Genomic DNA, 27609 nt, shown 5'->3' on the forward strand with positions numbered 1-27609 from the left:
CTTTCGGATATCTTCATCCTTTTCGTCACAACCACTTTCCTCATTTATGTCAATAAGTTCGCCTTCACTAAGTTCCTCTGGCTGCATATCTAGAGTCTCTTGAACGGCGGCAGTGTCAGCATTCCCACTGTCAGCTATTTCTTCTATAACTTCATTTACGTTTGATTTGAATCCTGCAAAATTATTTGCACAGTGCGGTGAAAGTTTCTGCCATACTGCACACATATTACTTGCTTACTTCCTGCCATGATGCTTGAATGTTTTCAATCGCATGCTTTATGTCACTTTTCTTCCAAAACTCAGCTAAAGAAATTGCATAATCTCCAGTTGTAGCATCAGTAGTCTGTCCGAAAGTCCGTCTAAGATAATATGCTTTGTAAAAGTTGAAATAACTCCTTAGTTCATTGGCTGGATTAATAAAGTTGTGTTTGGTGGTAAAAAGCAAATTTTCACATTTTCATTCAAGTCCCCAAGAGAACGAGGGTAACCTGGAACATTATCCAACAGTAGCAGTGCTTTAAAAGTTAAATTATTTTGCCTACAGTATCTCTCTACCACTGGACAAAAATATGATTAAAACCAGCCTTGAAACAATGTTATTGTAACCCATGACCTTTTATTTGCACACCAAATGACTGGTAAAGATGCTTTGCTATGATTTTTTAATGCTCTTGGATTCTCAGACCAGTTAAGCATACGTTTTAATTTAAAGTCGCCCTCTGCGTTGCCTCCTAATAAAAGAGTTAATCTATCGTTAATTCCTTTTGGCCACTTCGCAATCCTACGTCTTTTGTTGCGTATGTTCTTGATGGGATTGCCTTCCAAAAAACACCTGTCTCATCAACATTAAATATCTGATGATCATCATAACCACCTGCCTTAACTAATTCTTGGAATCTGGGTGCAAGTTTTATAGCAGCATCCTTATCTGCACTAGCAGCTTCACCAGATAGCTTAAATTAATCAGTTCATGCCAACTTCTGAAATGATGAAACCAGCCTTTACTGGCAGTAAAAGGTTCTTCAGTCTCTGTGTAATTACCGTTTTCTTTCAATGCAATGACCAACCAGACTTTGAAAGAAGTGACGTGATTGGTCACTGATCATGATGCACATCTATTATCTAACTATCAACTAACTTCAATGCTTTGACCTGAATACTAGCCAAACTGATTGGAATTTTTTTTTTTTTTGATTACAGTCTTCAATCCAAAGTAGAAGTAAACGCTCCATTTCAACAATAAGCAGCTTTCTGTTTCTAGTGCTATTTAAGTTAAAGATGTTGAAACAACATTACCTTGTTTTTTATATTCATTGGACTTTTTCAATATGGTTCGAACTGTAGCTTCATGCAGGCTTAGGTCTCGTCCCACCTTCGCTTTGTTGGGGCATTATAGCCACAGCTGCCGATGCACCATTTAAAACCAAATCATCATCTTCACTTTGCTGTCACCATTTTCAAATTGTCTAATCACATCCAATTTCACTTCCAGCGTTATCACTTTTCGTTTCTTTGCTGCACTTTCATCTTTGTTGACCATTTCCCTCTTTCGATTATCCATTTTTGTAAAATGGTACATGGGTTTATCACTGAGAGACAAGGAGGCAATACAACTACACATGCTCTGATGTCTGCTTGAACTGAATAACAGATGCTCAGTGACCAATCACTGATGACCAACAAGACTTTGAAAGAAGTGGCGTGATTGGTCACTGATCATGATGCACATCTATTATTTAGTGATTTGTGGACTGAAGAGTTAGCAGTGAAGTTTTTATTTTATGCAATTACTCAGAGTTAATAAACCGTGGTAACTGAAATTTGAACCATGTTGTTTGGGGGACTAGGGTTATTTAACTAAACCGTGGTAACTGAAATTCGTGCATATCGGAACCATGCAAAGTGAGGACTGCCTGTAATTGTCTTCACCAGGAGTTCAAATTTGCCCATTTTAGTGGCAATATTCCTGACATTACAGCCTATGAGTCAAATAATTTTTGTGGCTCGGTCAGCCATGAAAATGGCTTTTCTTCGGATCAACGTATGTTTGCAAGCAAATTTTTTCATATTTGAAATCAAAAAAATATTTATAAAGAAACAGAATAACAGATGAGCATCTTCATTCCATATTAAGAATTGGCATAACAAATTTTCAACCAAATTTTGAACAATTATCTAAAAATTTCCAGCCTGAGTCATCTCATTAAATGTTGTTTTGTTCAGTAAATGTTGTTGTGTATTATACCAAATAAAGTTTTTGAATATTTTCAGTTTTAGTTGTATCATTATATTTATTTATTCATCTTAATATTGAAAAGCAGCGATACTCTTCTAAATTTTCTAAAGGGACCACCATTTAAAAGCAAAAGTAAGGTATTTTAAAAAAAAAAAACAAAAGCAAGTCATATTTTTATAATTTTAATGAAATCTAAAAAAATAAATCACTGACATAGATTTGTTGCACATAAAAGTGTTGGGAATCTGCATTTTTTATATATAGCATGAAAATAAAAAAATGTTAACATGAATATTGAAACTTCCTGTTACATGTAACAAGATATGGAAAATGTAACCCACTTAATTTTTCTAAAATCATTCAGTGTGCCCCGCAAAACAAATCTAACTTTGAATATGGCCCCTGTACAGGAAAAGGTTGGACACTACCATTCTACAGTTTACTACCCTGACACACTCCTTGAAGTTATTAGGCTTGTTTCCCCTAGCTTTATCTTACCACTTGTTTGAAAAATTACTACCCTCAGACCATCTTGCCAACATTGGCTGTTGCAGCAACAAACAAGAATTTTTGAGGTGAGTGCAAGCATTACTTTCATCCGCATTATCAGATAAATGCGGATCTATATTATCCTTCCCCCCCCCCAACTAACAGTTTTCTCAAACCCATAAAGTATCCTCAATGATACTGGCAAAAATTGCATTGTGCCACCTTTGTTCAAATGAATATCATCTTGATAAAATAGATTCCTTCTACCTACAAGTGTGGGCCATGCTGATAAAGAATTCCTCGCACGAGCCTTAAAGATTCCTTCAAGTCTTGAGTTTATCACAGTGCTTTCAACATATAAACCCTTGTATCATGTCTATACAGAATTGTTGTTTGTTATTTGGATTTTAGAAGCATTAGCAACTAAGGCCATATTGCTCCGGGGATATGCGGTGGTCATTCACTGACCTTTCTGCATCTTCTGTATTTTGTGGGCACGGGCTCGAACCCCGGTCTAATCAAGAAGCATGTGCTACGCACTGCTGCTCCTGCCCACCTGGCTACCGAGGCACCTATACAGAATTGTAGATGAATACACATACTGACCTAACTTATGACATTTTTTCAGCATCGGCCTATGTTTATTCAGCAAATAGTCAGGTCATGTTCGTTTAATATCTTTATTCCTCATATGAATAATAATGCTCTCTTTATCTCCCTTAAAATATGACAACCTGTTAGTAATGTCATCAATTTGATTATCAACTCTGAACTGCCTTAAAGCCATCATCTTTGCAGGGGACTGACGCCTTAACCACTCAGCCAGACCCTGCAAGATGGTGGCCTTAAGGCTGTTCAGAGTTAATACTTGATGTTATATGATATAAAGTTGACTATGGATGTCATCAATTGTTGCTCCCATCAAACACTCTCTGATTCTTGTTCACCTATCTTAATTACAAAAAATGTCATCCATTTCCTTGACAATAGAATCTCCCAATAAAACTAAATTTTCTTCAACCAGAACAGTATGCATTTCACTGTTCTTTTCTTGATGCATCACTTGGCAGGTCACAAGATACTTGAGTCCCTGATGAGCTGCCTGTTACATTTGTGTAACAATTTCAAGATCAGCTGTTGGCTGGAATCAGCACACATCAGTGTCACCGGAAGTTCAATGAACAGGAACTGCAGCACTCGCATACATCCCATCATTGAGCCTCTTATAGTCCACGAGCTCAGCAACTGCCTATGACAACAGTCACCTATCTTAAACGTCTCCCTTCCTTCTCGCTCTCCTGACCTCTCTTGTTTTCCCTTGTCACTGTTTGCACATACTCATTATCCACTTATGTACTGTGGATTTTGTGTGTGGCTGACTTTCAAGTACCTAAGTACTTGAAGGCCAGCCACACACATAAAAACAACTGCTTGCTAGTGATCAGCTAGTTGACAAAGGCTACATACAGCTGTCGCGCCTCCGTAGCCAGGTGGGAAGGAGCAGCAGTGCGTGTAGCACACGCTTCTTGATTAGATCGGGGTTTGAGCCCGTCACCACCAAATACAGAGGATGCGGAAAGGTCAGGGAATTACCACAGCATATCCCGGAGCAATATGGCCTTAGTTGCTAATGCTCCTAAAAACCAAATAACAACAACAACAGCTACATACAGTAGCTGAATGTTTTCATGTTGTTCTTTATTTTTGTTAAATTTAATATATGTTATCTCTTGAATTATGTCAGTTTTTTTATGTGTTACTGTATGTACTCTCTCACTTAGTAATTAAGTTCTTTTCACTTGTTCGGTGCAAGCAAGAAATTACTATGCATCCAACTCCTGACTTCACAGAGTTCAATATGGATTGCAAAGGTAAAATGCCATATTCATAAACGTAGTAGTAGCAGTGGCATGTGATGCAAGAAGGCAAGTGTATGAGCTTATGCAGCATCAGCCAAAAAAAAAAAAAAAAAAAATCACACCATTCCCTCCAAATGCCTGTCCAGTTCCTCCTTAAATTTATTCGACCTATCAACTTCCACAACGACACATGGAAGTTTGTTCCAGCAATTAACCACCCGCTGGCTAAAGGCAAATTTCCGTACATCTATTCTACATGTCTTTTCTTAATTTGAATTTATGCCCCCTTAGGTTCGTAATCTGAACAAGTGGAAGGATCCCATCAGAATTCAGCATGCTCAACCCATTCAAGGCCTTATGTACCTCAATCGGATCACCGCGCAGGTGCCTAGTATCCAGCCACTGCAATTTGCAGAACTTAAGCCTCTCTTGGTAAGAGGATCCCTTCATTCCCCTCACCAATCGTGTTGCTCTTCTCTGTACACGCTCAAGCAAATCTACATCCTTCCTAAAATGAGGCCTCCAGACCTGTACGCAGTACTCAAGGCGTGGCCTGACCATTGCCTTATACAGAGGGACAATCACCTCCTTTTCCCTGCTAGCAAAATTCCTATATATCATTGACAAAACCCCATGACCTGCCCTGGCAGCCTGTCTGCATTGCTCAGAAAACTTCATATCTGACTGCACAATTACTCCCAGGTCTTTTTCATTTTCTACCACCTTAAGTGTAGTACCACACAGTTGGTACATTTCTCTGGGGTTACTTCTACCCATATGCAGTACTTTGCATTTGTCAAGGTTAAACTTCAGTTGCCACTTCTTAGCCCATCTGCCCAAATTATCTAGATCCTGTTGCAGTAGCACACTGCCATTACTGTCATTAACAACCCTGCCAACCTTTGTATCATCTGCAAACTTCGACATTAAGCCAGATATACCTTCATCAATATCATTGATAAATATACAAAACAACAGTGGACCTAACACCGAACCCTGTGGGACTCCACTAATAACATTAGTCCAAGAAGAGCAGTACCCATTGATTACCACCCTCTGTCTTCTCCCACTTAACCATCCTTTTATCCATTGTAGTAACTTACCCTTTATACCATTCTACTCCAATTTGTACAATAGTCTTCCATGCGCAACAGTGTCAAAAGCTTTCCTGAAATCCAAATATATGATATCAAAATTATTTTTTGCATTCAGTTCCTTTGTAACCACATCATAATATCCTATCAAATTTGTCAGACAAGACTTTCCCTTAACAAACCCATGCTCTGTCTGAATTATTGCTGCAGTCTCGTCTAGATGATCCTGCAATGCATCTTTAACCAGTAACTCCATTATTTTACCCGGAACAGAAGTTAAACTAACTGGTCTGTAATTACTTGTGTCACCCTTCGATCCTCCTTTGTGAATTGGGGATACATTTGCACATCTCCAGTCCATGGGAACCTCCCCTGAGTCCAAGGATGCTCTCATAATTATGGCTAAGGGTTTGCTTAGTTGCTTTGCTGCCTCCTTTAGTATAACCGGATAGATCCCATCCACCCCAGGTGCTTTTCTTATGTTTAACTTCAACAATTTCTCCTCCACTTTGCTTTCAGTTATTACAAAATCATTAAGTATCCTGCTACAATTTGATAACCTTCTGCCATTTTCAAACCTTAATAATTCCTCATGTGTGAATGTAGATGCAAAATACTCATTCAGTTTGTTAGCTATCTGAGCAGGATCATCAACAGCCAAACCATCGATGTCAAGTGGACCAATCAGATTCATCCCCTTCCTTTTAGAGTTTATATAAGTAAAGAAATCCTTGCTGTTTTTCTTAGCATCTTTTGCCAAGGATTTCTTGTAATCTGCCTTCGCCTGCCTAACCTCTTTTGTCACCTGAATACAGACTAGCTTATATCTGCCATAGGCTTCTGAGTCGCTTGATAATTTATATGCATCCCATGCATTTTTCTTCTCTATTACGAGTCTCATTAGTTCATTAGATAACCATTTAGGCCTAAACCTTGAACAATATTTCTTAATAGGTATGAAACTTTTAGTAGCTTCCACGATTAATTCCTTGAATGCTTCCCACTTAGAATTTACTGTTGGTAACATCGTCAGTTTATCCCACTGTACAGAATTTAAAAACTGTCGGAGACCACTGTACTCACCTTTACGGAAGCAAAAACCCTTTCCTTTACCCCTGATGGTAATTAAATCTTTAAGTAAATCCCACATCAGTACACTGTGATCACTGCCACCTAGTGGTTCCTTTATCTGCAAATTCTTAATACACGAATGATCACTGCTGATAACGAGATCAGTAGTATTACCTTCTCTGGTTGCCTCTCGAACATGCTGCTGCAGAAAACAATCATCCAATAAATCCACAAAAGTCTGACAAGCGCATTCTGCCTTGGGGATTGCCACTGTGTTGCGGGATGACCAAGTGCAAGCACTGGCGTTGATGTGGGCAGCTGAGAGCCTGATGGGCCCCTCAATTTAGATCTTTCGAGGGCATCCACCCTGTCCTTCAAACTCTCATATACGCCCATAACAATGCTGAGTTGTCGCCTGATTTCCCTACATCGCGCACACACAAAGATATCCCCCATGGCAATGTCAAGATCCGTTCCAGAGAGTTCGGCAAACATTTCACAAGTTGCACATTTTTTTAGGCTGTGATGTGTTGGAGAATCGACCCCTCAGTTCTCCCCCGAGTCACAGCACTCCTGCCACTTTGAGCCCGTTGCTTTGCTGCTCTTGTTTGGGGCATGATACTTTAAATTAATAAAATCAATAAATTAATTTAATTAAATGTCAATACTATGCTATCTAATAGAAACAGTGAAGTGTAATACTCTATAAATTATACGTTAGAGCTACCTAACTACCTGAATTAAAAATTTGAATTCCCTACCACTATATACAAAAACAATGGCTGCAAGATTCGAACGAAATAACGGTTATTAAGTATTACGTAGTTTTTATAAAGAAAAACCATTAAACTTTTTATTTACTTTTTATAAAGAAAAAGTAAATAAAGCATCAACACTGAAAAAATTACTTTATAATAATGCAAATGGTTGCATGGTGTATTCTCATTAGAATATTTACTAGATTTTAGTGTGATTACATGTAGTGACTTGTGGCTGCAGTGTGGAAGCAACCTTGAATATAAGTGTTTTACCACCTGTTTATTATTATGCCCTATTCTGTCATGTTTGTTGTTTTAGAAACATCAGGAAAAATCTGCATTATATTTACATTAAGTGGACTAACTTAGAAGTGACTGAATCGACATTGTGACAGTTCAAGATCATGTGACTCAATGATTCTTTAAATCCAAAAATGTTATCTGATTACACAATTGTCCCATCCCCGGACCCCAGGTCCTTTTCATTCGTACTGAATCACATCTGGTGAGTATGGGCTTGGCACACCCAGCTCTTCCTGAGCTAGATATCATCATTCTTCTCTCTCTCTCTTTTTTTTTTTTTTTTTTTTTTTATGTAAACCCCAAACACGAGAGGTATTAGAACCTACAGTACTTAGTACCGTGCTTGGGTTGGAGGTTGAGAAAACGAAAGAAGATATTCGTTGACATTGGACTTGAACTTCTGTAGATTGTAATTTTCAGGAAATACGTACGAAGGAAGTTTGTTCCACAAAACAGCAGTTGAATGAATAAACGAGAAAGATGAAAAGTTGGTTCTGTGAGTTTGAAGTTGGACAATAAATGGATGTTGGCTGGTGGCAGCATGTGTTCGGACTGTTTTGAAAGAGAGATCGGGAATTATAGAAGCCAATTCAGAAGAACAGTGCCCATGGAAATATCTGTAGAAGAGGCATGCAGCAGAAACAGTACGTCTATGAGACAGCAAGTGGAGAGACTCTGTTAGAGACTATTTATCAATATCATTGATAAATACAGAAAACAACAATGGGCCCAACACCAAACCCCGGGGGACTCCACTAATACCATTATCACTTTGATCCAGAGTCAAAGAAATTCAGAATGCAATGCAGAAATATACACAAAAAATTATTTTAATTTAATGAATTAGTTTAATTTATATAATAAAAGTAATTTCTTCGGATACATGTGATTTTTGCTAAAATAAAGCAAAGCATATAGTAGTTAGCCTAATATAAACAGGATACAATTTGGTTATAACTAAGAAATTAAACTCATTTAAGTTATTACTTTCCAAAATTAATGATGTGTGAGGGAATGTTAGCTATAGAACTCAACCATTCATCGTCCACTCTCCTGGGTATTTTTAAATCCAGAATCCATTTAATTCACTTCTGCAAGTTTGTTAAGGAATTTATTCATTGATAGATTGGAGGAAGTGGAGAGAAGTAAATTACTGTTATTTGTATTTCTGTTGTACTGTTTTTAATTCTGCATAACCCCTTTTTAATACATTTTAAGTGATCTTTATTTGAAACTGATTTATTTTTCTTGTTTGAATTATTTCAGCTAAACCTGAATTTACGATTCCATTGGGAAATAAAGTAATAGATATAGGAACTACACTGACATGGATTTGTGAAGCATTTGGAATACCTGATATTCGATACACGTGGCTGAAAAATGGAAAGGAGTTGAAACTAGACGATTTAGATTATAATGACAGAAACCGCTATCGTATATATGAGAATGTCTTGACAATTGATAATGCTGTGGTGAGAGATGAGGGCATGTATCAGTGCATGGCAACTAATCAGTTGGGTTCTGCATATTCTTCTGGACAACTGAGAGTTATCAGTAAATACTATTTTCATTGCTTTTCATGTATATAGAACTATTGTAGTTGTATTAATAAACCTGTATTTTCACAGTGAATTTACATGAATAATGTGTTAGTGTATACACTAAGAATATTTAAATGTTGGATATATGATAATCTAGTAATTACTTATGGCATTCATTATCTTCATTATGTACTCTTATGAAAATTAAGTAATTCGGTTATTTTGTATTAACAGAATATACTGCATTGAGTGAATAATTTTTAATAGAAATTTTTGAAGTCATTCTAATGTTTTTGAAGAATCATTCTACTGATGCTTCTGTAATGAGCATTGATTAAGAAAATACAGCAAGCTCTGTAAAATCCAGTACTTTGCAATCTGGAGTTCTTTAAAATCTTTTGTAATATTTCAAGATTGTAAAATTATAATTTGGAAATACTGCAAAAGCAATCCAGCACTCATCGTTCGTTATCGTTATTTGGTTTTTAGGAACATTAGCAACTAAGGCCATATTGCTCTGGGGATATGCGGTGGTCATTCCATGACCTTTCCGCATCCTCCATATTTTGTGGCTCACGGGCTCGAACCCCGGTCTAATCAAGAAGCGTGTGCTACGCACTGCTGCTCCTGCCCACCTGGCTACGGTGGCGCCCCAGCACTCATGTGAACAACCACATTTGTCTTTAAGAAATCAGGAGGATAACATCTCTCTTTATAAGATGCTTGCAGTACTAGCTAGACCTGAACCCTGCTAGTACCTTGCTGTCCAGGGGTGAGACAGTGATCTCAAATTAAATAAATAAATCTGTTTATGCAGCCAACAGTCTTAATTCTCACAACAGAATTAAGACCAACTGTCTTAATTCTGCTGTAAACAAACTTTAAGAACAAATTTTCCTTTGCAGTGAGTTGCCTTGGTATTGTACTACTTTCAAATATATGGCCTTATCAAAAGGTTAAGTGGCCATTTATTTCAAAGAAGAGACAAAGAAGAAGTTTATGACAGCCTGTTTCAGGAGGGACTGGTCCCTTATTAGCCAGTAGGTGGCCTTCTAGTAACAATGCACAGGCAAAATAGTGGTAAAAGAAATTGTTCAATGTGAACAGTAATGCACTGTATGAAATCAATTTTGTAATATAAATAAAGCTATCTGTTGAAAGTAGTGCAATACTATATTATATGGCTGCCATCAGGGAAACTCATTACAAAGACACTTATTCTGTTGTAAAAATTAAAACCTATGCAGTTTAAATCCTTCTGGCCACAAAAACAGATGAAATAAGATAATCATTATTAGCATTAGCATTAGTAGAGGCATTTGATGCAAGAAAGCAAGCTTATGCAGCATCAGCCAAAAAAAAAAAAAAAAAAAAAAGTAACATAAATAAATAAAAATAACCACTTCCACTTCACCCCTCTGTTCGTTCGAAATACCTGTCCAGCTGAGCCCTAAACTTATTTAGGCTATCAACTTCCACGACAAGGGATGGAAGTCTGTTCCACCCACCAACCACCCGCTGGCTAAAGGCAAATTTCCGCACATCTATCCTACATCTGTCTTTCCTCAGTTTGAATTTATGCCCTCTCAGGTGATTTTTCTGAGCTAGAGGAAGAATCCCATCAGCATTGAGCATGCTCAAACCATTCAAGGCTTTGTACACCTCTATCAGATCACCCCGCTGGTGCCTAGTTTCCAGACACTGTAATTTGCAAAACTTAAGCCTTTCTTCGTAAGAGAACCCCTTTGTCCCATTCACCAATCTAGTTGCCCTTCTCTGTACTCGTTCCAGCAGCTCTACATCCTTCCTGAAATGAGGCCTCCAGGCCTGTATACAGTACTCTAGGTGTGGCCTGACCATTGCCTTATACAAGGGAATAATCACCTCCTTATCCCTGCTAGAAAAATTCCTATATATCATTGACAATACACCATGAGCTACTCTTGCAGCTCGTCTGCACTGCTCAGAGAACTTCATATCTGCCTGCACCACCACCCCCCCCAGGTCCCTTTCATTCTCTACCACTGTCAGTGTAGTACCACAGAGTTGATACGTTGCTCTGGGGTTGCTGTTTCCCATATGTAGTACTTTACATTTGTCAATGTTAAACTTCATTTGCCACCTCGAAGCCCATCTGCTCAACCTTTCCAAATCCTGTTGCAGCAGCATAGTGTCAGTAGTGTCCTTGACAACCCTGCCAACCTTCGTATCGTCTGCAAACTTGGACATTAAGCCTGATATACCATCATCAATATCATTTATAAATACAGAAAACAATAAAGGCCCCAATACTGAACCCTGAGGGACTCCACTAATAACATTAGTCCACGATGAGCAGTGTCCATTGATTACCACTCTCTGTCTTCTCCCCCTCAACCACCCCTTTATCCATAGCAGCAACTTGCCTCCAATGCCACACTGCTCCAATTTGTGCAGCAGTCTTCCATGTGCAACAGTATCAAAAGCCTTTCTAAGATCCAAGTATATAATATCAAAGTTATTCCCTGCATCCAGTTCTTTTGTGACTGCATCATAGTATCCAATCAAATTGGTCAGGCAAGACTTCCCCTTAACAAAACCATGCTGTGTCCTAGCTATAACTGAAGTCTTGTCTAGATGATCCTGCAGTGCTTCTTTCACCAGTGCCTCCATTAATTTTCCGGTAACAGAAGTTAAACTCACAGGTCTATAATTACTTGTGTCAGCCTTTGATCCCCCTTTGTGAATTGGGGTCACATTTGCACATCTCCAGTCAATGGGTACCTCCCCTGAGTCCAAGGAAGCTCTCATAATTATGGCTAAGGGTTTGCTTACCTCCTTTGCTGCCTCCTTTAATATAACTGGATAGATCCCATCCACCCCAGGTGCCTTTCTTGTGTTTATCTTCAACAATTTCTCCTCCACTTTGCTCTCAGTTATTACAAGATTCTCTAGCTTACTGCTAGAGTTGAATACACCTCTGGCATTCCCCTCGCTGAATAACTCCTCATGTGTGAATGTCGATGCAAAATATTCATTTAGTTTGTTAGCTACCCGAGCAGGGTCATCAACAGTTGACCCATCGATCTCAAGTGGACCAATCTGATTCATCCCCTTCCTTCTAGAGTTTACATAAGTAAAGAACTCTTTGCTGTTTTTCTTCGCATCCCTTGCCAAGGATCTCTCGTAATCTGCCTTCGCCTGCCTAACCTCCTTTGTAACTTGGTTACAGATCAACTTGTATCTATCATAGGCGTCCGTGTCACGTGTTAATTTGTATGTATCCCATGCATTTTTCTTCTCTGCCATATGCCTCATTAGTTCATCTGACAACCATTTAGGCCTAAACCTTGAACAATATTTCTTAGTTGGTATGTAAAGCCTAGTAGCTTCCACGATAAGTTCTTTGAATGCTTCCCATTTTGAATTTGCTGTTGGCAATATCATCAGTTGATCCCACTGTATAGAATTTAAATACTGTCTCAGTCCATTGTAGTCGCCTTTACGAAAGCAATACCCCTTCCCTTTACCCCTAATGGTAGTTACCTCTTTGAGTAACTCCCACTTCAGCACACTGTGATCACTGCCACCAAGTGGTTCATTTATCTGCAGATTCTTAATGCATGAAGAATCACTACTGATAATCAAATCAAGAGTATTACTCCCTCTAGTTGCCTCCCGAACATGCTGATGTAGAAAACAATCATCCAATAAATCCACAAAAGCCTTGCTACTGTGTGAGTGACCAGCCCCCAAATTCCAGTCAATATCTGGGAAATTAAAATCCCCCATTATAAGACTCTCTGATTTACTGGCCCACTCTATTTCTCCGAACAGTTTCTTATTATACTCATCAGAGTCATTAGGCCTATAGCACACTCCTACTCTCAATTTTGATCTCCCAATGCTTATGTCACACCAAACTGACTCGACACTGCACTGTCCAGCGATGTCGACTGGCTTCACTTCCTTGGATTTTATGTGTTTTTTAACTAATAGCATAACCCCTCCTCCCTTCCTATCCTGTCTATCCTTTCTGTAGACATTGTACTCCCCAAATTCCAGTTCTGCATTTCTTATATCTGTGTGACACCACGTCTCTGAAATCCCACAATATCTGCCTTTGATGTTTTGAGCAATACCTCAAATTCATCAAATTTATTTACTAAACTCCTAGCATTGGTGTACACACAAGTATACATGCACCTGTTCTTTTTCTTAGCTACCCTAACACAACCCATGTGTTTACTTGTACCCCAATGATTCCCAGCAGTCTCTGAAATATCCTGCATCTTATTTTCCAGGCTGCGGCTCATTCCAATAGAAGCAGTGCAAGAATCACTTTCACCTCTGCCAGTGGCTACTGTTAATCTATTAGTCCTTGTATCCCCCCAATCTAGCAGTTTTCCGACCCACCTAACATTGCCTCGATAGCATCAGCAAACATTCTTGCACCCTTTCTATTTAAGTGTATCCCATCCCTGTAGAAGCAGTCTCTCCTGTTAACAAGTACAGACCAGGCTGAAAAAAATTCTACCCCTTGAGCCCTGCACAATCTTTCCAGGGCCGAATTGATTGACAGGGCTCTCATCATATACTCCCTCCTATCGTGTCTGGGCAGAATTGCAGACACTTTCAATTTCAACCCTAATTCACGGCTTTTTTTCATCAGTGACCTGTACTTGTCAAGTAATTCCGCCGGTCTCCTACTCTTAATGTCATTAGTGCCAACGTGTACAACTATATCACCTTTTGTGCCCTTAAAAGATAATATCCGCTCTACAACGTCATCAACTTTTGCCCCTGGCAGACATAATTATAAATGTTAACAGTCGTTCAGTTGTTTGTGCTTAATAATTGTTGAAATGTGTCCTTCTAAAACTGCTCAACCACTTGTCATAAATCTCTAAAATCTGACACCTGGATTCCATAGGAGTGCTGGAGTTTGAAGTGTTTACTGTATTTATTAGTAATGGCAAACAATGCAAGGAAGCAAGCTTATAAAGTATAAGCAGGGGGAACTTGCCACATTAAGTACCAATACCATCTAATAATTAGTGTAATTGTTAAATTTATTAAAGTTATCTACTTCCACAGTGCCAGATGGAAGCTTGTTCCAATAACCAGTCACGCTCTGGCTGAAAGCAAATTTTCACACATTTGTTTTGCAACCATCCTTCCTCAGTTTAAATTTATTCCCCCTTCCCATGTGTGTTGTCTGAACAAGAGTAAGGTTGCCATTAACATATAGCTTACCCAGTCCATTAAATCCCTTAAACATCTCATTCAGATTTTCCTGCAAGTGCCTAGTTTCAAGGCACTGCAATTTGCAGAATTGAAGTCTTTCATGGTAAAGTACCTTTTGTGGCTCTGACTAGTCTCATTGTTCTTCTCTGCATCCATTCCAACAGATCCACATCCTTTTTAAAATGAACTTCCCAGACCTGAATGCAATATTCAAGATGTAGTTTAACCATTGCCTTGTACAGCAGGATAACCACTTCCTTATCCCTGCTCGCAAAATTCCTTTATATTTGACAAAACCCTACTAGCTGTCCCAGCATCTTGCCTATATTGCTCAGAGAACTTCATGTCTTACTGTACTATTACGTCTCCCCACCAGTATTTTTTGTTTTCCACTGCTTTGAGTCTGATACTGCACATTTGGTATGTTATTCCTTGGGATTACTGCTCGCTCTCCATATCCAGTAACTTGTATTTATCAGTGTTAAATCTCAGTTGCCACTTCTTAGCCCATCTGACTGAGAAGTATATACCTTAGGTTATTTTAGAATATATTAAAAGGCCAATACAGAAAATTAATTAAAGCTGATTATAAAAAAATGAAATGAGCAATGCCAAGGCCAAATATTGTGAAATATTATATATGAACAGTATTAAAAACAATGTGAGCAATATATGAAACAAAAATAAATTAAAACAAAGGGATCCCATCTCATTGGAAGGCTTCAGTAAATTAAATCACAAAGATAACAATACATCACACTGCAACTGACAAATAATTTAATCAGAATGTGGTGGCCTTCGTGTAGTGAGAAATTAAGTGAAAATTGCTAATAGACCTCACATTGCAAAGCCGACCTGTTAACAAAGAGCAAAGTTAAGTACCAAACAAGAATATTAAAATAAAATGGTATTAGTATTTTGTTATTAATTTATTATATTGGCTAAATTAAGCAAAGATAATTTTCTGTTATCTTCCCTGTCACCAAAAAGTGGCTAACCAATTTCACTTTGAACTTTACTAAACTACGTGCTTCTACAATTCTGTTAAGACAGCAAACTTCATGAGATTCAGTCTTCTGTTACTCCACAGAATTTTGTATTTGTGCATCCCTGGTTTTCCTTTCTTCTACCAGCAAAAATATACCTTCCTTGTTCATTTTATAGATCCCTTTCAGGGCCTTGTATACCTGTATGATAGTTCCCTCTAAAATATCTAGTTGAAAAGCTTTTTAGTCCATGCCTTATATGCCGTTCTTTGTGTAGACAACAATTAGTACTGCTCATCACTTTGGTTTCCCTTCTTTGAACTCTTTCTATAAGCTCTGTCTTTAAGTGTGGCCTCTGGACCTGAACAGAATATTCTAAATGTGGTCTCCTCATTGTCTTATATAAAAGGACAATTACATCCTTTTCTAAGAAGGTCCTATATATATCATAGACAGGACACCATGTGCCTTCCTAGCCACTTGTTTATACTACATGAAAAATATAATGTCTGACTAAATCATAATCCTAGATCTTTTTTTTCCTGAACCACTTCAAAATAGCCTAGTCATTAACCACCCTTCCTACCTTTAAATCATTAACATGCTTTGAAAATTTCCCTACACTCTCGCATCAGTGTCATTAAGAAAGATGAAAAACAGAAGTAACCCCGATGCCGATCCCTAAGGGGCTGGTTCCACATCAGGAGTGTCCATCTATGATTACTTCCAGTCTCCTATCTTTTAGCCAGCCCTTGATCCAATAAAAGATCTTACCTTAATCCTAATTTGCTCCAGCTTATATAAATAGCCTTTAATGAAACTGCATCAAAAGCTTTATTGAAGTCGAGAAAATGATGTCAGAGTTTTCCTGCATCTAAGTGTTTTATGACTTCATCATAACTAACTAGATTGATCAGACTTCTCCTTTGAAAACTCATGCTGTGATTTCTCCTTTGCAAACTCATGCTGTGATCCTTTAAGGAAACAATTCCCATCAAGATGATCCTGTATTTATCCTTAACCACAGATTCCATGAAGTCCAACTTATTGGTCTATAATTGCCCATCATTTCTTTTGTGTCTCCTTTGGGATTGGGGTGATATCAGTGCTTCTCCAGTTCAGGGGGATCATCCCCAATATAATGTACTCATATGTAGCCTTTTTTTTTAGCATAATAGTATGCATACTGTCCACTCCTGAGGTTTTACCTTAGTATTAGTAGTGGCAATTGATGTAAGGAAGCAAGCTTTATACAGCATCAGGCAAAAAAAAAAAAAAAAGAAGAAGAAGAAGAAAATAAAAAAACTACCCACATCCTCAATATTAAATGGAAGCATGTGCCAGCAATTGACTGCTCTGACTGGAAAGCAAATTTTTGTAAATCCATCCTGCAAACACATCCTTTTTCAATTAAGTTTATATCCCCTTATGTGTGTTGTCCAAGAAAAGTAAGGATGCCACAGCATTTAGTTTACTCAATTCATTTAAAGCCTTAAACACTTCAATCAGGATTACTCTTAGGACTGCCTAGGTTTCAAGCACTGAAATTCACAGAAATGAAGCCACTGGTGGTGAGCAATTTGTGCCTTAACTGTGATTATTCAAAGCATTTATAGTATTTCCTTTAATTTCCAGTATTCATTAAATCTCCTTATTTGAAAGAACAAATTTTTTCAAAAAAGTACTTGAAGAGAATGGGAAAGGAAAATTGCCTTAATTTTAATTACTAACACTTAGCTAATTACTAACTTTTGCTTGATTGCACCAGGTACTGTTGCTGACTCCCTGTGGTGGGGTACAGAAATTTGGGTGAAAGAGCCAATCCTAGGGCTAAAAAGGAACCAAAATGATGTCCAATCTTTCCACTAATGTAGCCCATGGGCTCAGCATATCATGGCTGTGAAACCAATCATGATGCTTCAAATCCAAAAAGACAGAAGACATGCATAAACAAGATCGCGCACCATTTCTTATTCAGAAATGTTTAGAAAATGCTGCTGATCCTCTTAAAGCAATTAAAAGAATACAATTAGGAGACCTCAGAAAAACAGTGACACAAAGTATACAGAAGCTTTGCCTAAACTCTCAATGGAATTTCCATCAAAATAACCCCTCATGCCACTCTAAATACTTCAAAGGAAGTTATAGCAGACTGGGATTTATTAAATGTATTGGAAGAAGAAATAGTGCAGATTGCAAGAACAAAAGTCATAAATGCAAAAAGAATAATAACTAAAAATAGATGGAATACTCAAAAAAAAATTACTAAAAAAAAAAAAAAGTAAAAATAGATGGACTCGTACCTACTCAAAATAATATACAGTAGAATCTGGATAAGAAATTCTTCTATATTTATTTCTTTATGCATCGACCACATGAAGCACAGTGAAGCATTTGCCATTAAGTTCTCACTGTTCTTAATTAATGTAGTGGATTTTTGCTGTGTCTTGTTGTAATTGTGACCTTTTAAGGTATGTTGAAAGCTGAACTTATAATACTGTACTTTATTTATTTCTGTACATTACCATTAGTATTTATGATAATTCTTTAAATAATAACCATATTTTTGTCTATTTATTGTATTGGCTCTAATTATTTGTCCTTCCTTGGCAGTTTATTTTAACACTACAAATATTAAATGTTGACGAATTAGGACTCTTTTATAACCTATTTCCAAATAAGACATGCATTCAAAGGATAGAATTTCCATGGTGGTAAACTGTGTAAGGAGAAAATCAGTGCTAATGGGGGCTAATATGGATGGCTCAGAGAAACTACCATTGCTTGTGATAGGAAAACCCAACAAACCATGCAGTTTCAAGAATGTGAAAACACTTCCATGTAAATACAGGAATAATAAAACAGCATGGATGACCTGTGCTCATTTTGATGAGTATTTAAGAACTTCTAGATTCAAAGATGGCAGTAGAGAATAAAAAATTCTTTTATTTGTCAATAACTGTCCTGCTCATCCGAAAAACAGTGGGCACTTAAACAATGTCCATGTGGAGTTCTTTTCCTGGGGATTCCACATTAGTTGTGCAACCAATGGATCAGGGAGTGATCAAAGTTTTAAAGATGCATTTTTGCAAGTACAACAGACTCTTGATTTATTGGGATTGGATTAACTGGGACACTTCAAGATTCCAAATTTAAAAAAAAAAAAAAAAAAATTGAACTAATTGAACCTATTTTAACTATTTTAATTGAACTAATTAAAAATGTATAACTATTTTCTTCTGAGGATATTGTGGTTTTTAGAATTTTGTCATATCAGGGATATAGTAACAATGTTTTATTTGGCATTCCTGAGTTACGTAAAACTCGACTACACAAGAATTCCTGGAACGTATCTCTTATGTATGTTGGGGACTTTCTGTGTTTTTAGATTAACAGGGAAATCGATTATCCGGGATTTTTTTTTTTTTTACCATTTATCCCAGAAAATCGAGTCTACTGTACCTTGTACATAAATTGCTTACCCTTGTAAAACTGAATGGAAAAACTAAAAAGTTCAAAATTTCTTGGTTAGATGCAATTCGTTATTTAGAAGCATTTTACGATACACTGAGCCCTACTGTTATAATTAATTCCTTTAAAAAGGCTGGGTTCTATACTGATATAGAAGAAAATAAATGTTGAAAGTGATGAACAGGAAGGGATTCCTTTTGACGAATGGGATTTCCTACAGAGTAGTTTGGGATTTACAGTAATTTTTTACGATTATGTTGATAGACAATGATGTTATTGCATGTGACTTGCAAAGTATTGAATATATTTGCAATGAAGATCAATCAAAACATGACTGATAGAGAGTCTGAACAAGAAGATGAGCATGCTGTACCAATATTACGAGATGCAATGATTCGCTTCTCTTCACTGCAGCAATTCATTCATAGTGTGCCCGATGTCCCTGAGTCAGTGCTGAAATGTGTTACGGAAATTGATTTATTCTGTATTCCCAAAATATTTGAAGCAGTCTTCTCTGGATAGCTACTTGAAAAAATTTAAAAATTTTTTTTGTACTAGTAATTATTCTAATTGATTTTTATTTAAGCCTGATATACCATCATCAATATCATTTATAAATACAGAAAACAACAATGGACCCAACACTGAACTCTGAGGGACTCCACTAATAACATTAGTCCATGAAGAGCAGTGTCCATTGATTACCACTCTTTGTCTTCTCCCACTCAACCATCCCTTTATCCATAGCAGCAATTTGCCTCCAATGCCACACTGCTCCAATTTGTGCAGCAGTCTTCCATGTGGAACAGTATCAAAGGCCTTTCTAAGATCCAAATATATGATTTAAAATTATTATTTGCATTCAGTTCCTTTGTGACTATATCATAGTATCCAGTCAAATTGGTCAGACAAGACTTCCCCTTAATAAACCCATGCTGTGTCCCAGCTATAACTGAAGTCTTGTCTAGATGATCCTGCAGTGCTTCTTTAACCAGTGCCTCCATTAATTTTCCTGGAACAGAAGTTAAACTCGCAGGTCTATAATTACTTGTGTCAGTCTTTGATCCTCCTTTGTGGATTGGGGTCACATTTGCACATCTCCAGTCCATGGGTACCTCCCCTGAGTCCAAGAGAGCTCTCATAATTATGGCTAAGGGTTTGCTTACTTCCTTTGCCAGCTCCTTTAAGATAACTGGATAAATTCCATCTACCCCAGGTGCCTTTCTTATGTTTATCTTCAACAATTTCTCTTCCACTTTGCTCTCTCAGTTATTATTATCTAGCTTACTGTCAGAGTTTAATACACCTCTGGCATTCCCCTCCCTAAATAACTCCTCATGTGTGAATGTAGATGCAAAATATTCATTTAGTTTGTTAGCTACCTGAGCAGAATCATCAGCAGTTTAACCATCAATATCAAGTGGACCAATCTGATTCATCCTTTTCCTTCTAGAGTATACATAAGTAAAGAACTCTTTGCTGATTTTCTTTGCATCCTTTGCCAAAGATTTCTCGTAATCTTCCTTCGCCTGCCTAACCTCCTTTGTGACTTGATTACAGACCAGCTTATATCTATCATAGGCTTCTGCATCACCTTTTTTTTTTTTTTTATATGTATCCCATGCATTTTTCTTCTCTGTCACATGTCTAATTACTTCATCTGACATCCATTTAGGCCTCAATCTTGAACAATATTTCTTAGTTGGTATGAAAAGCCTAGTAGCTTTCAAGATTAATTCTTTGAATGCTTCCCATTTTGAATTTGCTGTTGGTAACATCATCAGTTGGTCCCACCATATAGAATTTAAATACTGTCTCAGACCACTGTAGTCACCTTTACGAAATCAAAAACTGCTTCCCTCTACCCTTGATGGTAGTTGCCTCTTTGAGTAAATCCTACTTCAGCACACTGTGATCACTGCCACCTAGTGGTTCCTTTATCTGCAGATGCTTAATGCATGAAGAATCACTATTGATAATCAGATCTACAATATTACTCCGTCTAGTTGCCTCCTGAACATGCTGCTGTAGAAAACAGTCATCCAATAAATACAAAAAAGCCTTGCTAGTGTGTGAGTGACCAATCCAGAAATTCCAGTCAATCTGTGGGAAATTAAAAATATCAAGCTCATCGAATTTATTAACTATACTCCTAGCATTGGTGTACATGCAAGTATACATGCACCTGTTTCTACTCTTAGTTACCCTAACACAGCCCATGTATTTACTTGTTCCACTATGACTTCCAGCAGTCCTGGAAATCCCCATTGCCTTGCTTTCCAGGCTGCTGCTCAATTGCATTTCAATAGAAGCAGTGCAAGAATCATTTTCACCTCTGCCAGCGGCTACTGTTAATCTATTAGTCCTTGTATCCCCCCCAACCTAGTAGTTTTCCGACCCACCTAACTCTGCCTCAATAGCATCAGCAAATATTCTTGCGCCCTTTCTATTTAAGTGTATCCCATCCTTGTATAAGCAGTCTCTCCTGTTAACAATCACAAACCAGGCTGAGAAATATTCTACCCCTTGAGCCTTGCACAATCTCTCCAGGGCTGAATCGAACGACAAGGCTCTCATCTTGTACTCCCTCCTATTGTGTCTAGGCAGAATTGCAGACACTTTCAAATTCAACCCTAATTCACGGTTTTTTCTCAGAATTGACTTGTACTTGTTAAGTAATTCCGCTGGTCTCCTACTCTTAATATCATTAGTTCCAACGTGTACAACAATATCACCCATTGTGCCCTTAAAAGATGATATCTGCTCTACAACTTCATCAACCTTTGCTCCTGGCAGACATATCCTGGTCCTGTTCCATCTATCTTTTTTGCACAATATGTTCTCCATTTCCCTGACAATAGTCACCCATTTCCCCATATGTTCCCTATTTCCCTGACAATAGTCACCTACAACAACTAGTTCCTTTGGAACCAGCACATTCTGCCTTGGGGGTTGCCACTGTGTTGCATGATGTTCAAGTGCAAGCTCTGGCATTGATATAGGTGGCAGCTGAGGGCTTGATGGGCTCTCAATTTAAATCCTTCGAGGGCTTCCACCCTGTCCTTCAAGCTCTCATATAAGCCCATAACAATGCTGGGTAGGCGCCTGATTTCTTCGCACTCCTTATATCGTGCACACACAAATTCCCCTTAGCAATATCATGTTCCATTCCTGATTGCTCCACAAACATCAAACAAGCAGTGCATTTCAATAGACTGTGATTCAGAGGACAACTGCCCCCCCCCCCTCAGTTCTCCCCTGAGCCACAGCACTTCCATTAGTTTGAGCCTTTTGCTTTGCTGCTCTGAGTCATGATTTCTATTCAAGTTCAATAAAATTCCAATATAAATTATAACCCTAAACTTATATCCCAATGCAGTTATAATAACACTATATATATGTATTTTGGTATCGAATGTTATCTTTGAGTTACATTATATGACTTTCTTATCCCCTGTCAACTTATATGTATTAATTTATGATGTTACGTTTGTAAAAACTAGGTCACTATATTTATTTAGTTAAAAAAGTACAATTAAATTGACAGTGAAATTTAATGAGGTTAATAAATTTTACTGATTGTTCTATACTCACTATCTAGTTTTCTGTTAAACCTTACACTATCTAGTTCAGTGCACACATATCGTATAACAATGGCGGCAAGTTATGAACAGTTAATCTACGGACACGAGGTATTATTTACTTTCCAAATCACACTATCTAAATTCAAAATAAACCATGGAACTTGACTAGGTCTATAACCTACTTATACAAATAATTTAATCTAACAGTTAAGTCAATAAAGTGGCTAAGTATAATTAAAAACTTTGCATTTGTGGGAGCTGCAAAACTTGTCCAACCCATGGATTTGATGGGATCCGGAAAAGTTGCTCCCCGCATTTTGCCCCCCGGCACATTTCGTCTCCCACATTTCACCCCCAGTAGATAATGAATAGGCTATAGAAATGTAAATAATACACCTGTTTTTTTTATTAATTCTAATTTATTTTGTTTTAATAGAATGAATCAATCAAAGAATAACTGCACATTATTATTGTTTAAAACTCGAAGTTGTATGCAATGCCTCTAAGGTAATCAATCACATTATGATTTTGAAAATCTTGGACTATTCTTTTGATTCTAGCAGAAATTGCAGTGTACTTCTTGTTCCATCAGAAAACCACTCCTGGCTACGCACCAATAACTGAAGATTGTTACTAGTGGAAAAAATAAACATGCGACCTGGGAGCAGTTCGTCCTGAGAATCATTAAAAACTGTTTAATAGATTTGATAATTGAAAGCTATTAAGTGCTCGATAATTCCTATATTCTATTATATTATAAATCAACAGGGATTACCTTTATTTTAGATATAGGAAGCTTCTTTTCCAACTCTCCTAGTCCAACTCGCTAATAATTCTTGAAAATGGCGATATCAATTTTGCAAAACAGGTGGGACATCTTCCCCACTGTCAGAACCATAGTGTTCAGACCGTGCGGTCTCAACAATGAGCGCTCAAGACTTCTGTCTTCAAACACCATACCTCTGGCAGCAAGGAAACCATTACGTGGATTGGCATAAAATTATATTTTTGAAGGTCTAAACTGTTTAATAAATATGGACTGATTATTTCTTTTGGTCCTGTAGCTGGACTTTAGAGTTAAATTTAGGGGTCTAATAAAATTGGATATGGGGGGGGGATTATTCTCTACATTCCTTAAGTCAGACTAGAACTTTTCGGGCATCATGTTCACAGGAATAGAGCAACTCACAATTAATCATTGATATCGCCATCCTCAAGAATTATTAGTGAGTTGGACTAGGAGAGTTGGAAAAGAAGCTTCCTATATCTAAAATAAAAGTAATCCCTGTTGATTTATAATATAATTAAAAACTGTTGTACATTGCCATTGATAATAATTTCTTGATAATTTTGTGGAATTACTAGGTCCTGGAGATTGCTCAGTAAAGCAGTAGTACCATTGTTGCATCGAACATAACGAATGGTTCGTTTACGTGAATCCTTTTTAGGAAGTAATGCCGTGACAATGGCATAAGCCTCTGCAATAACTGATGCAACAATTTGCTGTGGCCGTTCGTTCGTGGTTGTTGCATGTTGCCGTATTTGACCAATCAATTGCAATGCTTCCGACCCTGCAGCTTGAGCTGCATGGTTATGTTTAGTTATGACTTTCACAACTGGGCCTTCCAAACCCTCTGTCCAAACACGCCCTTTGGTGGTGGAACGTTTTTGAATTGAGCAAGACTTCTCTGTGGAGGTGGCGAAAACAGCAAATGCGCGCTGTTGACTGCACCACAAAATGTGAGGAGAGCCAAATGCAGGAACTTTTATTGTTTGAATTTAGACAAATCAGAACAAGATTCACTTGTTACTGAAAAGACTCCTATAAGATTAGTCACTGTTCTCTCCCCCATGTCCGTCACTAAAAAGGATTAACTGGAGCTGTTAATCCTTTCACAATGGAAAGAGAACCCTGAAGACATACAAAAGGGGAGAAATTAGTTTAAAAGCTACGTGACAATTTGTACACGAATGTAATTTTGAAAATTTGTTCGGAAAAGTTAGTTATCAAAGTTCAGTTCGAGTAATCGAGAGAGTTTAACATGGAATCTCCACTAAAGGGGCTGGGACTTCAATAAAAATTCGAGTTATCGAGAGTTGACTGTACAGTATTTACATTTCTGTAGCCTACTCATTATTTACTGGGGGCAAAATGTGCCGGGGGCGAAATGCGAGGGGCCACTTTTCCGTAAACCGGATTTGATACCCTTACCGATGGAAATTGAAATAATGGACCACATCTTACAATGTAATTGTAGACTTCATAGCAATATTGATGACTTATACAAACTAATCACTTATTAAAACCCAGTAGGCATGTGTTTGCAGGAAACCAGCTTGACTTCTGAAATGTCTTCTATTAAAAATCATACAGAGATTCAACAAACACAGGTGTCGTCATTTTGGTGGAACCAAGAATGTCCTCCAAACACATACCACTGTGTACTCAGTTAGAGTCCATTGCAGTGTGTATTGCTCACACCTTCACATTCACTCTTGTCTCCTATCTCTCACCAAATTATATATATATATATATGCCGAAAGAGACTTAGATATCCTCCTATGCAGATACCAACTCCATTGTGTTTAATAGGTGACATGAATGCACACCACCCACTTTGGGGATTGCATCAAATGGACAAGCAAGGAAAACTACTTAAAGTAATAATTGTCAGGCCCACCCGTACTGTACTTAGCACCAGTCTCTTATACATATGTTCACTTTCCTACAGGATCAACCTCTGCCATAATCCTTTCCACTTGTTCTCTAGTATTATTTCCAACCCTTGATTGATGATTTTTACAGCAGCAGCCATTACCCAATAGTCTGTCAAATCCAAAAACATCCACTTCAGTAACTGAAAGTTGAACAAAATGGAAATTTTCCAAAGCAGACTGGGACAAATATGTTGTTGTTTGGTATCAAATTCATCTAATCTCAGCATATTGGTGATGTAACTGAACACATAATGCAACAAATACTACCTGCAGCTAAAGTTGCTATACCACAAGGCCAGGTGGGAAGGAGCAAAAGTGCGTAACACCCTTCTTGATTAGACTGGAGTTCGAGCCCGTCACCACCAAATACAGAGGATGCGGGAAGGTCAGGGATTGACCACCGCATATCCTCAGAGCAATATGGCCTTAGTTGCTAATGCTCCTAAAAACCAAATAACAACAACAGCTATACCACAGTCACATGTAGAAAACTGAAAATGAACTAATCATTGGTGGAATACAGATTCCTCCAGTGCAGAAGAGGAAAAAATAAAGCATGGAACTTGTTCTGCAAACATGCAACAACTAATAAGCTTATCAACTACAAGAGACTTGCAGCCAAAGTATGTTAAATAAGAAGATAGGCAAGAAAGGCTCCTTGGATTAAGTTTGCATATACTATCACTGAAGATACTGACATCTAACTGATTTGGAAAATAATTTTAAAAACTTGATGGCAAATCACTACCAACTGCTGCTCCTTAGTTGGAATGGACAAGATATATCATATTCCAAAGAAATTGAAAATGCCTTTGCAGAAAACTTCTCCCAAGTGTCTGCAGTGACTGTATGAAGTCTTTCAAAATACTAAGCCAATAGTTGAGAAATACAAAATAAACTTGAGCACAATATTGGATCTTCTGGAATTGGATTTTATTTGTTTAATTTTTGTGAAATTTGGGCAAATAAAATCCAATGATTGTTTTTTTATACATATTGCAGGATTATTTATTTTTAAACATATCACATTTTATGTTCAAAGGATTTTCATTAATTTTGTAACATTTTAGAATGCACATAAAAGTAAAGTAATTAAGAAACTTGTTAATTTAAGAAAAAATTCAACTGCACCTGAAATTTAATGCCATGTATACAGTATCTAACTTTTTTTTATGGAACATTGTTGAAACCATTGGTTTGTTAGTACTGTTATATTTTCAACTTGTTGAAAGCTGGAAAGTCTGAAGGAACTTGGAATACCAGAAATACCACATATAAAGAATAATGGTACTCTTATTTTTGTTTTTAAATAGCTGTTAAAGCATGTATGAGAGGGTATCAAAAAGTTCGTACCTTTACCTGGAAATAATAGCCCTAGAAAGGTAAAACTTCACAGGAACTTTAATCCTTTTCTATGTACTTACTCCACGTATAGTAACACATTTCCCCCATCTATGGATCAGTTGTTTTTAATGCCTTGATCGTAGAAGTCTGCACTTTTTGCCTGAAACCACTATTCCACTTCATCAATGGTTTCCTGAGATAAACCAAAGTGGCATCCATGCAATGCTTTGACATGTATTTAGTCTCCTGATCTGGTACACCCAGAATTCGTTATTTGTCACCAACCAATCAAAAAAGTTCTCAACATCCACATTACACAAATCCAACAGTTGGCGAGAACATTGCATTCAACATGGCGTCAGCAATCTTGGTACCCATTGTGCGGAGACGTTAGACCTGTGCAGATGGTCATGTAAAATGCTGTGGGCAGACCCATAACTAATTCTCACTTCATTTGCGATGAAATGAATTGCACCTGTCTGTCATTCAGCACCAGCTGCTCAACCTTTGCAATCTTTTCGCTGTCTGTGGATGTTGATGGCCTTCCTTCTCTTGGCTCATCAAAGACACCTGTACAACCGCACTGGAACTCCCGTTTCCACTTTTTTACAGTTTCATGGGATGGACAACTCTGTCCATACACAGCTTTCATTTCTTCTTTAATTTTCTGAGCTTTCGTGCCCTGCAAATGCAGGAACTTAATCACTGCTCGATACTCCACTTTGTAAACCATAGCATCCTTCCTCAGATTCCGGGTTTCTGGTGTACGATCACCTCTGGGAAATTTCACATGTTAGTTATTGAATATTTAGACAACTTATATTAAAAATGGCATCTTCCTACTGATGTTTTATCTAGATAAGGGTACGAACCTTTTGATACCCCTTTGTACTACTTCTTCAATAGCACACATAAGAAAGTAAATGTGA

The 27609-nt window shown here is 37.6% G+C and overlaps 1 protein-coding gene across 1 annotated transcript in view; it reads left to right on the forward strand.

Moving 5' to 3' along the window:
- Positions 1-27609, forward strand: part of Cont (Contactin) — a 268473-nt gene that overhangs the window by 129360 nt on the left and 111504 nt on the right. Inside the window, exon 12 of the mRNA XM_090390177.1 lies at positions 9077-9364. Within this exon, the coding sequence (XP_090246303.1) occupies positions 9077-9364 (288 nt within the window). The remainder of the gene's footprint in view (positions 1-9076; positions 9365-27609) is intronic.

The sequence above is a fragment of the Mastigoproctus giganteus genome, chromosome 2, assembly GCF_048544385.1.
Source record: "Mastigoproctus giganteus isolate SK-2022 chromosome 2, ASM4854438v1, whole genome shotgun sequence".
Lineage (NCBI taxonomy): Eukaryota > Metazoa > Arthropoda > Arachnida > Uropygi > Thelyphonidae > Mastigoproctus > Mastigoproctus giganteus.